The 19150-nt window shown below is 34.8% G+C and overlaps 1 protein-coding gene across 4 annotated transcripts in view; it reads left to right on the plus strand.

Annotated features, from left to right (window-relative positions):
• Positions 1–19150, plus strand: part of LOC136842563 (uncharacterized) — a 616302-nt gene that overhangs the window by 455285 nt on the left and 141867 nt on the right. For 3 of the 4 annotated variants that reach the window (XM_067110026.1, XM_067110027.1, XM_067110028.1), the window contains 2 exons: positions 4285–4409; positions 9254–9423. In XM_067110026.1, the coding sequence (XP_066966127.1) occupies positions 4285–4409; positions 9254–9423 (295 nt within the window). The remainder of the gene's footprint in view (positions 1–4284; positions 4410–9253; positions 9424–19150) is intronic. The other variant, XM_067110029.1, reaches the window with a different exon arrangement.

Below are 19150 nucleotides of genomic sequence, written 5' to 3' on the forward strand. Positions count from 1 at the left end.
AATGTTCAGGATGACGCAAGACTATTGGATTGTGTGATAAAATGCCCTGAACAAAGCACCCAGAACCTCATGATAAAAAAATTTAAACTTCACATCATTGCTAGAGGACATAATCTCTAAGAGGAATCTTCTAGAACTTGCTATTAATTCTTGTGAAATCTAATTTCTGGCGTTTGGTCTTCAAGACCAAAATTTCATAATCAATCAGTTGTGGGGTCTAACATTTTAAATGATATTTCAATAACTTATTATAACAAATTTTCTTGTGCATCGAAAATTATACTACAATCAGAAATGCAGTTATAACAATATTCTGGAAAAAAACACAACAATATATATATATATATATATATATATATATATATATATATATATATATATATATATATATATATATATATATATATATATATATATGTGTGTGTGTGTGTGTGTGTATACTGTGTTTTGTGTGTGTATATATATGTTTATATATATATATATATATATATATATATATATATATATATATATATATATATATATATATATATATATATATATATATATATATATATATATATATATATATATATATATATATATATAAATATATATATATATATATAATATCCAATTACAAACGTCTCTTTAATATTCATTTGTTTTTACCTCCGGAAATAATATATTTTCATATATGTTACCAAAGGGGAATTTTTTAGTTGATAATAAGTTCGTCGTCCCGTGGGCTCGGGACGACGAACTTATTGTCAACTAAAAAAAAATTCCCCTTCGGTAACTTATATGAAAATATATTATTTCCGAGGTAGAGCGAATTGGATATTAAAGGACGTTTGTAGCTTACTGCTTGTATATGAATCACTGTGATGTGATAAAAGTCATATATATATATATATATATATATATATATATATATATATATATATATATATATATATATATATATATATTTCTATATGTTTGTGTATATATTAAAAGAATATGGAGTATAGGATATACTGGTTTGATTCTTTTATTCAGTCATTAACACCGTTATACCCGTGGCGTAAACATTATAGTAATGTAAAAGAGGATCTAGACAGCAAGTCCTGACGCCAGCATAAGAGACGGCGGAAAGCTTTAATTACGCACCCTAGGGACAAATTGCATACTGTTCCATGGTTCGGATTAAAGTACGTTCATTCTAAAACCTCTTGTAGGGCCCGATGATAAGCCATTAAAAGACAGGCTGGCCTCGGCTGAACGACAGGAAGTCTAAACGTGGAGTTCATTATTATAGTCTGTTGTTGTGACATACAAAGATAATATAGGGATACACATTGCGTTTTATAAAGTAGGGTTGTTATGAAATAATAAAACATTATTATTATTATTATTATTATTATTATTATTATTATTATTATTATTATTATTAAACTTTTGATGGGTCAAACACAAAATCGCAGTACAATGTAAAGAATCAAATGCTCATTACGTAAAAACTATAAAAATAAGAGGAGATAACGTACAACTATTAAAAATAAGGACGTGCTTTCGTAGAGATAGTATTTGAAGTACCAGAACTGAATTCTGATAGAAGAAGCAGACCTACGATGCATTGTTTGTGCACTTCATGCTTGAACTTGACACTTGTCTGTGCAAGTTTGTAATTGCAAGGACTTCATGATAAGTTATCTCCCACGTAGCAACATAATTTTTTCGTCTTGCTTGTTTGTGCACTTCATCCAGTTCAACAAGGATGTAACCAACTTATAATCCTTTCATCTGATACTGATGTCTTAATTCTGTTCTTGCATTACTGGAATGAGCTTCATTATCAAGGATGCAGTGAACTGTGGATTAAAACTGGATCTGGGGATTCAGTCAGGTATATTGCCATTCATACATTGACTGTTCAGCTAGGGAGGGAACCACGCCAAGTGTTGCCTGCAGTGCATTCCCTGACTGGCTGTGATTACACAAGCAAATTTGGGACTAAACTTGCTGCTCTAAAGGCACATCCAGAAATGTATTTAAAAGAATTTGGAACTAAAAATAATTTTGAAAGTCAAGTTATCATGGCTGAAGAGTATTTGACAAGAGTACTGAAGCAGGCAACAATGTGTAAAACAGCAGATCACCTGAGAAACTATATGTGTCATCATTCCAAGAGGTCATGTTTTAAGAACCCACCACCTACTAGCTATGCAACAATACAACATATAAAAAGAGCATACTTTACCACATATCACATGATTTCTGTTTTATCTAAACCTAAATGGGAGCCCCTTGATCCTATGTTATATGGTTATAAAGTAGCTGATGATCGTTTGGTGCCAACTGATGGAAAAAACCCAATACCTGAGGAATTCACTGTGATGTGCAGTTGTACAAAATGTGGAACATATCACTGTCCCTGTCGCAGCAATCATGTTCCTTGCTGCAGCTTTTGTAAATGTCAAAGCGTCTTAGTTGTAAGTGATGCAAAATGTAGCAATCCTGTAGGTTACAGTATGGAATGAGGAATCTTATTAAAAGCACAATCATGAGAAGCAAATACTGTCATTCGTCCATAAGAACTTGTGTAAATTTGACTCCTTTACGAATGTAAGTTAAAGCTTAGAATATTTGGCCATGAAAATAAACTACAGACATTTCAGTTATAAATTCAATACATGTATTTACATTATTAAATATATACTACCTTTGAATTTATCTTTTGATATTAAAACTATTGTTATGGATGTTTGAATTAGTTTAATTCAACCAATACAACTTCTTCATTTGCAATGTCATAGTACCCTTTTAATACTAAAACTACGTCATAGGTTAATAAAATTTTCATGCTATATCGAGAATTTATAAAGTCAATAATTATTTAAGGAAATTTTGCAAGCTATATATTTTTTACAATTTTATTCACTTGAGAAGTTTTTCAAAGTACTTTATCATCAAATATTAATCCCCACACCACGATAAAGTGCCACCTAGATAGCAATGACCATAAATTGGCATTTTAAAAATAAAGTTTTTATGAAAAGTTACTGTATGCTTCTGTGTGTTTAGAAATTAATAAAGTGCTTATTATTTGAATAATATAGTGTTGCTGTGTTGATTATTGCCAATATATGCCATTCATTCTTTAATATTGTTTGATTTTTACCATTTTTCCTTCATGAGGTAAATCATCAGCTTTTCTCGATTTCTGGTGACATTTTGGGTATTTATGACCTAATATAGCCCTAAAAGTTAAAGATTTATATATCATTGGAAAGAGCTGATTAAAAGGAACATTTTGAGTGGTAAATGAGTCTTCTACGTTAATTTTCAAGGGAGATATGGGTATTTTAAGGTCAGGTACCCAGAGTTTACGGATCGAAATTATCACCCTATATAGTGAAATTAAGCCTAAATTTCTCACTTGCTGCCAAATTTCAGAAAGTCCACCCTGATTTTTCAGATAATTCAAGGTGTCTACTGTAAAAGGCAAGTGGGTGAATTAGGGTACATATGCACACGGGAACACCCCCAGGCCATGGACTATACGTCCATTACGTCATAAGCCATGCTTCGTCATTTGCAGAAGTCTCAAGCTACGATGCAGGGCGCAATTCTAATTCCATATGGTGCCTTGTATCGAGTTTGAAAGTCAGATTTAACATCAGTGCTTCCTTTAGCCATTAGAATTGATGTCCAAATCTTCATAGAGAAGCGCGTTAACGGGGCAATCCTCAACTTCCTGAAGGGTGGAACCGATGTACCTGTAAAGCTATCTCTCTCTCTCTCTCTCTCTCTCTCTCTCTCTCTCTCTCTCTCTCTCTCTCTCTCTCTCTCTCGGTTGCTTCGAATTAGCTCTTGAATATATAGAGGACATTTGACTAAATTTTTGAACACATGGATTAAATATTTTAGCACAAAAATTACTATGGGGCTCAGAACGGGAGGTTAATAATAATTGCCGCATTCTGTTGTGATAACAGGATTTTTTGTCTCACAGTTGCCCGATATTAGTACCGGTATTTAAATTTTGGATAGTGATATTTTTTTTTTAGATAATGTCTTGTCCAGAATTAAAGTCAGCGTATGTTTTTTCCTAATTGTTTTGTGTTAGATATGAATGAATGTTTCGTGGCTGTGCGGAGTTTAGTCTTTGCTTTTGAGATATGTGAAGTAGGAAGACAGACCATGTTTTGGTTAGTAGGCATTATTTTTCCGAGTGTTTATCTTATATCCTTATTCTTCGTTATTCTTGTCTATTCTGTTGTGTGAATGTCCAGGATTTTCGTTTTATTCTTACCCCACCAGCACTCAACTTGATGTTGTTCCAGTACAAGATGGTGGACAACCAGGTGAAATGTCAAAATCTCAACTACACGCGACCTGTTGTCCGAAAGTTCCACCAGGTGACTTTGGAGAAAAATGTTACCGAGGTTAGTACTCTGTTTCTCTCTTCTTCTTTTTGCGGTGAAGAAAAAATTGCCATCCTCTGAGTTATTCATTGTTCGTTTGTACTTTAGGTTAAATGACGGACATATTTATATATTATGAATAATGTATGTATTTATGTATATTACCTTCGTCATTTCCTATAGCCTCTTTCCACAAAATATCCACTCATTGCCAGCTCCTTCTCATAGTTCTACCCCAAGCAGGTCTGGGTCTTCCAACTCTTCTGACATTCAGAGAAGAAGAGCAGACATTAACACTTCTGTTCTCTCCATTTCATCTCCCAATTTTCTCCATCATTAACGCGGCTTCCTATGAGGCTTCTGTAATTTTTATTATGGTATATAATTTATCGAAATACCCTGCCATCTGACTCCCAACATTCCTCTTTAAGGTTGATTTCTAATCGACAAAGGCTTTTAGGCACAGTTCTAATGCTGTATCAAGGTTTATGCCCGTATAGGCATACAGTTCGTACTACACCAGTGTATAATCTTAGTTTCGTACGTATTTGACTGCCAAGTCGTATTCAGTCTCCCCAATGTTATCTTTTCCATTTTAATGTTTCACTGAAGACTAAATCAAAAGATACTGTATTGGTTATCCTTTGGTATATTTTTATTTGTTCCAAAACTTAAGAGACTCGACCCCGTCACCCCACACACATATATATATATACAGTATATATAATATATATATATATATATATATATATATATATATATATATATATATATATATATATATATATATATATATATATATGTGTGTGTGTGTATCAGAAATGAGTAGATGAGTATTTTTTGCTCAATCTTGATATATATATATATATATATATATATATATATATATATATATATATATATATATATATATATATATATATATATATATATATATATATATATATATATATATATATATATATATATATATATATATATATATATATATATATATATATATATATATATATACTAACTTTATCACGTACACAATTGTTCTGTGCATTAGTAGAATTACTAAAGGACCTCATTCAGACTGGATGGTATCTAGTGGAGTATTTATTCAGAAAAAGTTACAAGCTTTCATGGACAAACAAGAACACTTGATAATGTGGACTGTTTGTCCAAGAAAGCTTTTGTAGATTTTTCTGAATAAACACTCCATTAGATACCATCCAGTTTGAATGAGGTCCTTTTAGTATATATATATATATATATATATATATATATATATATATATATATATATATATATATATATATATATATATATATATATATATGGTGTGTGTGTGTGTGTTTGTATCAGAAATGAGTAGATGAGTATTTTGCCCAGTCTTGGGATGTGGTAATTGAAACTGTTCATGCAATGTATTTAGATAATTATGATTTTTACTAGCTGAAACATCTTCGGCCGAATGAATTATTGTTATCAATGTTCCCATTTGTGTGAGAATATTAAAATGTAGTTTAAATTTATAATCTTAAAAGTTAACAGAAAATGTACAGTGGACAGCTATAAATATGAATAGCGTGAAAAATAAATCTTGAAGAGGAAGAGAAAATGCAAATCGAACAGTCTGATCGACGATCATTTTCTAATTAATTCCAATTTACTAATTGTATAAATCTCATAACTCCTGCTCTTGTTCGTTACTAATAAGCTTTAGATATACCTTATGCAAAACGATGGGAATATCAGATGATTAGGTTACCATAGTGATGAAGTTAACAGCTCCTCTATTATCATTTCATTGCTTGGACGTATATTTTCTCATGTTGTAGGAAAAAGTTTTTACGAAATGTATGAAACATTTAAAATCACGAATCCCGTTTTTCCAAAAGACGCTAACATACCTTAATGTGGATCGGTGCTTTAACGCCCGTGGGGAGTGCCCTGACACTTACTAACGACCTTTGGTAGCCGCGTATGTGAGTCGTGCAAGTACGCACTGTTCCTCATCGAAAGCTACCCATATGGAGCTCGAACGGGTTAGGCAGCTCCTCGAAATACAGCCTCGTTATGCGTCCCCCCATGGAGAAATTTAGGAGGCGACAAAAATGTAGTGAAGGGACAAGTCAACCCCTAAAGCAATTGCTACGAAGGTTGCACCACTACTACTCTACTACAGTGGTTGCAAGCTCACTGCAATCAAATGGCTATATTCCAGGACTAAGGGAATGCCCTCGACATTGGAAGAATTATTAGAAGACAGAGATCGTGCATAGAGAAGCCTGGTTCCACAGATTGTAAATTGCAGAAACCCTAAGTATAAATCAACTACGGCTTGCTTTAAACATACAAGGGAACATGACTTCATCCTCCTTTCTTCAAGGAAACCACAAGACACTTGAGAATCCGAAGGGAGGGACGCACGACAGAGAACTCCCGGAGACTAGAAGATACCAAAGATACCAACACTGGAACAGATCAAAACTATCGGCCAGAGACGGAAATCACGCCCTCGCTCACGCCCTCTGCTGCTCGCCGTGGCATAGGACATGTCTTACGGAGCACCAGTAGTGCCCTTGCTGCTGCATAGACTAAGAACAAGAGAGTGAGACCCGCTGACCAGTAGAAATTCAGCACTCCAATGACGTCATATTTTCCAATTAAGGATTAGCTTAAAAGTTCGCATGCTGTAATAAAAACTATTTACGTCAATTTGTAATCCAGTCCTTACCTTATTATATTCTTTTCGAATATAATAAGTGAATTAAAAGAAACATGAATAATTTTTCTTTATTCCTGAGAAGCTTGCCTGACAAGAATGTGAAGAAAGTATAGACAGATTCAAAGTCTAGATGAAGTGACATTATCTGCAACTAATGCCATTGACTTCAATATATATATATATATATATATATATATATATATATATATATATATATATATATATATATATATATATATATATATATATATGAAAACCAGTTGACATGCCTAGTTCGGTTTTCCTATAGATTCCATTCTTCAGTTGATTTTCTTCTTCTTACAGTAACTTGAAAACAAATGTCCGATGTTCCTACCGGTTCAGAATTTTCAGTATCTCAGTAAAAAAAACTGATTCCGTAGAAAAGGTTAAAGTCTTCAGTCACTCATATTTAACGTGTTGTGTAATGACATTTGGAGGATCTTACCACAATCATTCATATATATATATATATATATATATATATATATATATATATATATATATATATATATATATATATATATATATATATATATATATTTATATTTATATTATATTTAATAGCTGACCAACCTGGCACTGCTGTGAAAACTCTGAATGACAGTTGATCACTTACCTTAGAAATTAAGTAACATGTGATGTGGTTTTGATAAACATGTTTATTTAAAGCAATGATTTCTAGAAAGAATTATTAATCACAGGAAAGAAAAACACTTTTGATGATAGTATGCATACTTTACACGACAACAGAATTCAAAGGAGGTGTGGGAAAATTTTTCAAAGTCACACTGCTTGGCCTGACACTGAGCGAGTCACACATTGGCCCACTGCCGCTGCAGAGCCCCATTCTCACTAGGCACGGTTGATGCGAAAATATATGAACCTACGTTCCTGACACTCCATGTTTCACGCCATTCCAAAATATTATTCCAGTGCTGGGTCTTTGCCAGGACTAGCAGTAAATAAGGTGCCTGGAGGGCAGGGGTATGGGTTTTAAACCTACGCAAAAACCTTCCTTGGGTCAAATGAGGGCCTCATGCAAAATTTTGTCTAGATTGCTCCAGTGGTTCGGATCTCTATAGAGCACAAGTTTACATACATACAAATTTACAAGTTTAGTTACATTCACTTATATATAATATAATATATATTTCATATGTACACATTATGTATCCATTATATATACATGTATATGTATATATATACAGTATGTATATATTATATATATATATATAAAATTTATGTAAAATATATATATATATATATATATATATATATATATATGTGTGTATATGTATGTATATATATATATATATATATATATATATATATATATATATGTGTGTGTGTGTGTGTGTGTGTGTGTGTGTGTGTGTGTGTACATGTGTGTATGTATATATATATATATATATATATATATATATATATATATATATATATATATATTATGTTTATGTGGCTCAGTGGTCAAAAGTCACTGTGCATCATTGTGTCTAAACTAGGCAACGGTTCGTATCTCACTGGTGACAGAGCACATATCATTTATAATTCTCTTGATTGTAAGTTACTCCTCAGGCAGAGTGAATTAGATTTTAAGCGATATTTGTGGCTTAATATTTGTGAATATAAAGAATTTTATGATATATGTATGTATGTATGTCCCTATGTATGTCTGCAAGTATTGTCCGTGTCTTTGCGTTGTTTTATATTTTAATGATAGCCGTCAGGTAATGGATGTAGACTTAATCGTTGACTTACGTTAATAAAGACCGACTACCCATCTTCCGAAAAAAATTTAAAGAGACTAGTAAGTTCTCATTAATATGAAGTATATTTAGCATAGCCAAATAAATTGATCATTGCAGACGCCTGTTCATTGTGTTTTATCTTTTTCTTTTGATATTTTTGGTATGAGTGATTAGCATAATTAGTTAAACTCTAAACTGTCATTTGTTTTTAAGAACTTTCTTACACAGTGTGCAAAAGACTAAGATTTGTAACTCAATATTTATAATTGTATGTCTAGTGATACATTTGCTTATTAACGAGTTCCTCTTTTCTCAATAAAGATTTTATGGCCTTCGACAAAGAAATAAACCACTAAAGTCCAACCTCATTTTTCTCACAGAGTCCCATATATTACCCAAATATGGCGACTGGCTGTTACGCATTTCGCCTTCGTCCATTGATCAATCCCAGTCCTATTTATCATGGATTCTTTTGGTTAGAGGCCGAAGGGGAGGTCTTCAATATGAACGAGTGGAATACAACATTTTTTCTGCAACCTTATTCAGCCCAGTGAGTATTAAAGTATGATGTGTTGTTTCATATGTAAGCATTGCCCTATATTATTAAGTACGCTTGTCACTCATGAGCATGTCGGTCTAACTGGCATTTTTCTTACTATATCAGACATTTTGTAAACCAGCCAAATATTCGGCCATTGAGCTCTTTATATATATATACATATATATATATATATATATATATATATATATATATATATATATATATATATATATATATATATATATATGTGTGTGTGTGTGTGTGTGTGTGTAAGTAGCGCATGGCACTTTTATGGCGTGGAATTTATTTGTGGCAGGAACAAGTGGTTCTTTAAAAACAGTTATTAAATTATAAATTACCAAGGTTAAAGGGGAAATGATTCATTGTTCCCATTTCTTCTTTATTTGCACTTCTTGTCCTACAGTTCCACCTATAGTTTCTTAACTGTTTCTTAATGGTTCGAGACTTTAAAATAATGGTTTCGAGAGACTTAACGAATTTGATTACGGGGACGGTTGTTTCTGATCCTTTCTTCACTAACACACTTCTTCTCTTTCTGTCCTTCGGTTTCTTTTCTGCTTCCCCTCACTTTGGAATAGTTCTCTCTCTCTATCTTCCCACTCTGCTTAGACTCTGCTCTTTCCCCTTCTCGACTCTCTCTTTCGACTCTGTCTCACTTTTCTTTCTGTCTCCTTTCCTGTATGCCTGTCCTTATATCTCCCATTTTCCCTTGTGTCAACCATGACGTCATATTCTGGGCAGGTACTGCTTTCCTGAGGCACCTCCTCCACTTGCTTCATTCCAAATTTTGGGGGTGTGTTTTAAGGAATTCCTGTTGATTATTGGGTATTTGCTCCTTGTAGGACGTCTCTAGGTGTCTGGCACTGATGGCATTTGATTGGCCAAAACATCTAGGCTTGACCTGTGGGCGTGACTTATTTCCTTGGGCTCTCCTTTGAAATCAAGGGGGGTGAGGGTGTTTTCCCACACTCTACTAACCTTCGCAGGACCCTCGTGGATTTCAAAGGCACGGCCAGATGCAATTTCTCTTAGCGCCTCATTAGTGCTGGTGTGTTCTTGAAGATATGGTTGGCGACTTGTTGTGACAGGCTGGGAGATTTATGAGTTTATGGTCCTTTCGTACTGACCCAAAATGGAAATAGGATATTTCCACTTCGAAAAAATACGTTTTTCTCTATTCTCTCGATACAGTCTCGGCCATGCTACCTAACTGTCTCCTGACAGTTTTCTAAATAAACAAAACAGTATGGACTATGAGGGCTCCTAACAATATGCACGTTTTGTATGACAAATTCCTTCTATGAATCTGGCTTTAAGTATTAAAACAACCGTAAATGATATATAAAAGAGCAAAGAAACACTAGCAATTATCTATCCAAGTTACATTTGGATTTACTCAGCCCTCATACCTAGCTGCCTAACAGGTGGGTTTTAAATTCTTAAAAGTAATCAATCTGTACAATCATAAGGCGGCAATCTTCATTTCTTGGCTGTTCTTTATGGATTTCTTGTTGGGCTCGCTGCTACAAATGAATGATAATGTCCTTACTTGTATCTTGGGTGTATTCCAACATTGTGTAACTAACATGTGTAACTTACTTGTGTACATGTTGCTTGACTTTATCAATGCAAGTATAGACTTCTCTTTGCATAGGAAACTTCTACATTTTAATGACTAACTCAAAAGTATGACTGGCAACTTGGGTCGGGAAAACAAAGTAGTACTTATGAATATTTTGTGACTGGCAAAACAAATCGGTAAGCTTTCGCTATTTAAAGTATCTCTAAGAAACGAAGATCGTAAACGTGTTAGTTCTACGGGAAAATAAGTAATTACTATTTCTACTTCTAGTGTTAGTATAGTTCATGCACTCCTTTCAATGTTGACATGTTATGGTTTATGCCAAGACTTCTCCTTGATGAGGTATCCTTAAAGTACTCACAAATCTTACAAACTGTATTTCTCATTTCTTTACCTTTTACTTCTGTGATTAGTACACTGATACAAATATTCGTGATTTGAAAACAAGATTCTCGTTGAAATCATTTAAAAACCTGTCTTAAACTTCTACCTCATTCTTCTATTAGTGATAGTGGGTTGCAAATCCCTAAAGATGACTGTTAACCCTTCTGACTTTAATACGTTACATTTCAGAAATTTTACTCTACTTTCTTGCTTCCTAAGTAATTCCCCTCAGTTAAAGAAAAATAAATTCGAAATTACGGCGCCTTAACCCCAAATTCTTTTGTTACAAGACCGACTAATTAAAGTAAGCATTGCAACATTATAAAAAAAATAGTTTCATTACTAAGTCAACCAATGAAGGCAAACTCAGCAATAAAGAAATCAAATACCGGGAATAATAGGATGAATTGACGGGTTTGTTCTTATCATTATTACTGAAATGTGACTCTTCTGTTTCTTAGGTTATATCTAGTTTTTTCTTCTGAAGTAGCTTCTTCTAATTCTTCAGTCAGTTCTGCCTCTTTAACTTCTTTTGTTCTCTTGACTTTATCTTTATTTATCCAAAATCCTTCTTCTTCTAATGATTCAGCTTATGTGGAAGGTATTACTTCATTCACCTTTTTCACTTTCACCTTAGTCTCTTGCACATCTATGACCTTGTATGGCCCTGTGAATTTAGTGGCTAACTTGTAATTAATTCCACTTCTTACTTCCTTCTTGAGGTAAACTTCATCGCCTATCTGGTAATCTACTGGCCTTAATCCTTCTTGATGCCTGTCTATCATATTCTTCTGAGCTTCCTCTAAATTCTTGTGTAATTGCTTATGAATTACCTTGAAATTCCCAATTCTTATTTTCGTAATGTCTTCAGAGTAAATAGGCTGTATTGGCTGATTTAGCCACGCATATGGTAATCTTGGTTCATATCCCATTAAAGCCTTTATGGGTGTTGCTTGAGTACTTGTATGATACTTAGCATTTAGTGATAATTGGACTAAAGGTAAATTGACGTCCCAATCAGGATCCTGTCCTACTGTATGCCTTAATACATCTAGAACCTTTCTGTTATTTCTTTCTGTTAAGCTATTACTAGCTGGATGATACGATTGTATCGTTACTTTTTCTACCTTGAATGCATCACAAATTTCTTGAACCAATGAGTTATTGAACTCTGTGCCATTATCAGATATAATGAGCTGTGGGGCAGAATACCTATAAAATATCTTATCAAAAAGAGCGATTGCACACTCTTTAGCTCCTTTACTAGTTAATGGTATTAACTCTGTATATCTAGTGAGTGCGTCAATACACACTAATATATTTCTATTCCCCTAACTCTTGGTGTGAAGATTAGTGATTAGATCTATGGCTACTCTTTCAAATGGAGTCTGCGGAATGGGATATTTCCCTAGAGGTACTTCCTTATCTGTTCTTCCCTTGTAACTGTTGCAAGTATTGCAGCTCTTCACGTAATTACTAACATCCTTGTAACTTCCTTTCCAATGAAACGATCTTTTAACTAGACTAACTGTCTCATCCCTTCCTGGGTGAGCTCTCATGTCATCGTCATGCATTAACTCAATGACTTTATTTCTTAGGCTCCTTGGTACTATTCTTTTATGGAGTACTCCTAGTAATTGATCAAACGGGTCACACTCATGACACATCCAAACTAGTACGTCGTCTATGACGTTTACCGCGTCTATGGGGCATCCAATTCTGTTACTTAGTTCTGCTCGTTCCTTTTGACTAAATTCTCTTTTATTTTCTACAAAATCGAAGATCTCCTTTAAATTCTCATCACTTTTTTGTTCACTTATGAAATTTTGTCTGGAAAGTTCTTCTGTGTAATGCATAGTAAATACATTGCTTATGAATTAGGCCTGTTCTGCTTCGTGACCTATCATGTTCATACTATCACTTTGTGTACTATGCCTTGATAAGGCTTCTGCCACTTTATTGGCCTTCCCTGGAACATATTTCAACTCTATGTCATAGTCTTGGGCTGTCATAAACCAACGAGTTCTACGTCCGGAAAAATTCGGATTCTTAAGCATTTCTACTGCGGCGGAATGATCAGTGAATACAGTTATCTTGTACCTGAATATGATATACCTGAAGTGTTTTAAAGCATCTATTATGGCTAAAGACTCTAGGTCTGTTAATGAGTAGTTTACTTCTGTGGGCTTTAGCTTTCTACTGTAATATGCTATAGCATTATATTTGTTATCATGTCTTTGCATTAAGCATGCTTCTGTACCAGTGTGACTTGCATCTGTATCTAAAAAGAATTCTTTACTGAAATCTGGGAAACTAAGTACGGGAGAGTGAGTTAACCTTTCCTTTAGTTCATCAAATGCTTCTTGTTGCCTTGTTTTCCATACGAATGACTCGTGTTCCTTTAATAACTCCATCAGCGGAGCGGATATTGTTGCAAAATTCTTTATGTACTTGCGGTAAAAACTTGCTAATCCCAAAAATGACTTCACATCCTTCTTACATTGAGGTGTAGGATACTCTTTGATTGACTTAATCTTTAAGTCGTTTACTTCCACACCCTTTTCACTTAGTGTGTGTCCCAGGTAGTCTATTTTCCTTCTGAGGAAATTGCACTTCTTTAACTTCAATTTAAGATTCGCCTTCCTCAGTCTCTTTAGTACTTCTCTTACCAGTTTTATGTGTTCTTCAATTGTATCTGTTGCTATTATCAAATCATCTATATAGCAATGTACATTCTTGCCTAATAAATCACCTAAAATCTTATCCATTAATCTCACAAAGGTTACTGGGCTTGACTTCAGACCAAAAGGCATTCTCACATATTGATATCTACCGTTGCTTGTACTAAAGGCAGTTAATGGTTTACTTTCCTCATCCAAAGGAATTTGTAAAAATCCTTGCAACAAATCTATTTTGGTAAAGTATTTCTTGGATCCGATCGTTGTGATAAGATCTCTCATAGACGGCATTGGATAAGGATCATTTTCGGTTGTCTTGTTTAACCTGAAATCTACCACTACTCTGTAGGTTTTATCCTTGTTTGGAACTAGCAAAAGCGGGAAAGACCATGGAGATTTTGATGGTTCTATTATTCCTTGCCTATCCATTTTTTTGTACTTCTCTTTCAATGATCTCCTTCTGGGAATGGGCTACTCTATAGGCTGGTATGTAGATTGGCTTTGTGTTTTGTGGAATGTCTATTCTATGCGTTATTTCACCTGTGTTACCTAGTGTATCGCCCTCCATAGCGACTATGTCTTGGTATTCACTTAGCAAATCTATGAGTTTCTCTCTAGCACAATCTTCTTTAATATCTTTCAAGTGAGACCCTATCTTAGCTCTTCTCAGTTTTATGTCCCGGGCTAAATTTTCATTTTCTTTATTGATTGGTGCTACCGTTTCCTTCTCTACAACTTGAATGGGAATGCTGTATACCTCTGGTAAACCTAATTCTGTTCCCTGTGTTAGCCTAACCTTTCCTCCTCTGTTATTCATAACCTGCAAAGCTATTTTACCCTGTCTGACTTCATGTAGACTAAAAGAGTAATGTACCCTCTTTACTTGTGAGAATCTCCTTCCCTTCAAAAATTGGATTTACTGTACATTCTATCTGTGCGCTCTCTCCAGGTTTAAGTCTTAACTCCCTGTCTAATTTCAAGTAAGTTTCTTGGTTGGATTCTAAGTGAGTATTTATCTGTTGAGAGCTTGTGCTGTATACTGAATATCTTCCCTCTGTCGTGTCTTTCTTTAGAATACTTCTCAGTGAAGAGTGCTCTTGAGTCGGGGTTCTTCCTGTTAATTTACATAGAGGTACTTTAGAAATTTCATGACCCCTTCTAATCACTAATTGCTCTCTAGGTGCATTAATGCTGATCCCTTCTCTAGCCATAGTTGGATAACCAATTAGCAAATGTGCAAACCCTAACTGTATATCTCTTCTAGAACCTTCTCCTTTAGTGAAATTCTTCCTAGCTTAAAAGGAAAATCTATTTGTCCTACTATTCTGATATTATTACCCTGAACGTCTGTGATTCTACAGTCTACTGCTGGGTTCAAACTTAAGTGAGAAAAATACATCTTATACACCTTTTCTGACATTATATTCTTAGGACTCCCTGTATCAAAGAATGTGGCAATAGGTTTCTCTAAACCAACATGTGCGGGAAATACTGGTCTATAATTATATTAATTCCCAATACTAACTTTGCTAACCTGTCTAGTTTGGCTTAGGTTTTGCAATCCGGTCCTTCCCTCTATTATGAAGGAAGACCCATTATACCACTGGAGTGAAAATTTACCATTGTGTCATCTGATATCTGATATACTCGCAGTTTGGTTAGTATCTTGATACCTATTTGGGTTTGAACCCCTATTCCTTCTAGCTTGTGGAGACTGACTACGGTCTCTACCTCTGCCTCTTGACTGAGATCTATATCTAGGTGCTGAAGCAGGTCTATTTCTGCAATCTCGAGCGCTATGCCCGGCTCTCTTATGGAAAGGGCAGTAAGCTATCCCTCGACAGTCACTGGCATAATGTCCCTTCTTCTGACAGTTATAACACGTGACTGTTGAAAATCCCCCTTGAGTTGTATTACCTAATGTCCTAATTCTGATTCTATCTGGATTCCTAGAACTATTTTGTCCTCTTTCTTCTTGTCCTATGGTGACTAAAGGTCTGTATACGGGGTTCCCTTTGTGATTTCTACCTAAGATTCTTGCTACTTCCTCTTCGTTCTCAGCTATGTCATCTGAAGTCTCCCATTTTTGGGTCATCCTTCCAATAGCTTGGCTGGCAAACTTCCAATCATGAATGCTAACCTAATAATGGTTTTGACATCAGCTACTGACATTTTATCTGTCTCTGCCCATTTAGTGGATGTAACTAAGTGACCCCATTCATTCATATTGTTATATAGCTGGGAACTCATCCCTTGGTAGCTTCTTTTATCTGCCTTATAACAGTGAGCTATCCTTGCAAGGCTGATAACGGGATCTGTTTCGCCTACTGTGGAATATACCTTCCTAAAGAACTGTTTCATTTCTTCCCAATTCTTAAGTCTTTGATATGTCTCGGAATGGACATATCGTTCAAAGTCTCCCCCTGCTTCTAGATCCAGATAACTCTTCGCTTCACTGAGTTTTTCGCTATCTGTGCCTATTATGTTATTAAGATGTATGCCTACCTGCTCTATCCAGTTTTCTAAGTTACAGGCACCCTGACCTTCTTTCCTTCCGCAAAATTTGGCTATATGGTTAATTGCATGTCTTTTATGTGTACCTACAGCTGCAGAGACTGGGCTAGTTGACTGTGTTCCCCTATCCATAGTTAAATTATTGGTTTGACTTCTTGTGTAAACAGGAGTTCTTATACTATTAGTTTGTGCCGATCTCCTCCTGGGCATTTATTCACTAATGACAAACACTTTCTTAACCACTAAGTATAATGGCAGTAATAACAAAGCAAATAAAGTCAACCAGTTCACAAAAAAAATTCACAAAAGGTCATAAACACTTCTATCTTACCTAAAGTGAAGTTAATCAATCACTAAAATTTCCCTGAAATTCTAAATTACCAGTTGGCGGTGTTAAACAAAACGAAACAAAAAATCCCTTAACTTCCAATTATCCTTGACAGTGCTGGTAAAACAAATAAATAAATCATTCCTCGCTTCAAAAAAGAATTAAAGAAAAAATAATCTTCAAAAAATCTTATGAATCTGAACACCTTTAAGCGAACAAAAAAACAAGTTGAGATTTCTCGATCGAAAAATATATAAATTTCGGCTAATGAATGTTAAATAAGAAATTAAATGCTTAAAATAACCGTAGAATGACACAAACAAAATACAGAAATTATGGGTTAGTCATGCCAAACGTTAAATAAAGTTTAGTAATACCAACTGTTGGATAAAATTTAGTAAAAAGATCGATAGGTGCTTAGTTAAAGAAAGAGAAAAAGAAAAAAAACTCTTGTTGCCAAGTCTATTTAATTTACGTATGAGTTTTGTGTTTTCAAATGAATATCAATACAAGTGTTCTTAGTCGACTTAATTTTGTGTGCTTCTAACTCAAAGAAAAAAAAATTTCTACGTGTGTGTGTGTGACCGTAAGGACATTCTTATTGTGTGTCGTTTTTTTCTCTCGTCTTTCTGCGCTTATTCTCTCGGCAGCTTGATTTTGTTATTCGTAGGCTTTCGTCCAAGGGTTGGGTTGTTCGTTCGTCTTCTTCTTCACCTACTTCTTCAGCGTCCTTCCGTCACTGCGCCTTAGCTGGGGATCTTCCTTTCACTCGGTCACGGGAATCATTGGTGGCGGCGAGAGGAAAAGGGCATCTCTCTCTGCGGCGTAGTCTTCTGCTTTGTCGTAGCGTTGTGTGTGTTTGCGTGGGGCGTGTTTTATTTCTTCTTTGCAGAGTGGCGTATGTTATGTTTTTTCTTTGGTGTTTTTCTTTGATCACTTGTTTATTCTATTTTCAATTGTTTATCTCACTTCACTGTTTCGCCAACTGTTCGTGATCACTACCTGTACACCCGCGGTTATCTCACTTAGCTGTTGATATCTCACTGCTCGTCGCCAGCTGTTGATATCCCACTTAGCTCTCGTTATCCCACCGCTGCCACCAGCTGTTGTCGGACCCTGTTTCTTTCCTTCAAAGGGCCCAACTCTAAGGTAGCGCACCGGGCAGGCGGCGTGGAATTTATTTGTAGCAGGAACAAGTGGTTCTTTAAAAACAGTTATTAAATTATAAATTACCAAGGTTAAAGGGGAAATGATTCATTGTTCTCGTTTCTTCTTTATTTGCACTTCTTGTCTTACAGTTCCACCTATAGTTTCTTAACTGTTTCTTAATGATTCGAGACTTTAAAATAATGGTTTCGAGAGACTTAACGAATTAGATTACGAGGATGGTTGTTTTTTATCCTTTCTTCACTAACACACTTCTTCTCTTTCTGTCCTTCGGTTTCTTTTCTGCTTCGCCTCACTTTGTAATAGTTCTCTCTCTCTATCTTCCCACTCTGCTTAGACTCTGCTCTTTCCCCTTCTCGACTCTCTCTTTCGACTCTGTCTCACTTTTCTCTCTGTCTCCTTTCCTGTATGCCTGTCCTTATATCTCCCATTTTCCCTTGTGTCAACCATGACGTCATATTCTGGGCAGGTACTGCTTTCCTGAGGCACCTCCTCCACTTGCTTCATTCCAACTTTTGGAGGTGTGTTTTAAGGAATTCCTGTTGATTATTGGGTATTTGCTCCTTGTAGGACGTCTCTAGGTGTCTGGCACTGATGGCATTTGATTGGCCAAAACATCTAGGCTTGACCTGTGGGCGTGGCTTATTTCCTTGGGCTCTCCTTTGAAGTCAAGGGTGGTGAGGTGTTTCCCACACTCTACTAACCTTTCGCAGGACCCTCGTGGATTTCGAAGGCACGGCCAGATGCAATTTCTCTTAGCGCCTCGTTAGTGCTGGTGTGTTCTTGAAGTTATGGTTGGCGACTTGTTGTGACAGGCTGAGAGATTTATGAGTTTATGGTCCTTTTGTACTGACCCAAAATGGAAATAAGATATTTCCACTTCGAAAAAAATTACGTTTTTCTCTATTCTCTCGATACATATATATGTATATATATATATATATATATATATATATATATATATATATATATATATATATATATATATATATATATATATATATATATATATTATATATATATAATATATATATATATATATATATATATATATATATATAT

This window comes from Macrobrachium rosenbergii, chromosome 10 (genome assembly GCF_040412425.1).
Source record: "Macrobrachium rosenbergii isolate ZJJX-2024 chromosome 10, ASM4041242v1, whole genome shotgun sequence".
NCBI lineage: Eukaryota > Metazoa > Arthropoda > Malacostraca > Decapoda > Palaemonidae > Macrobrachium > Macrobrachium rosenbergii.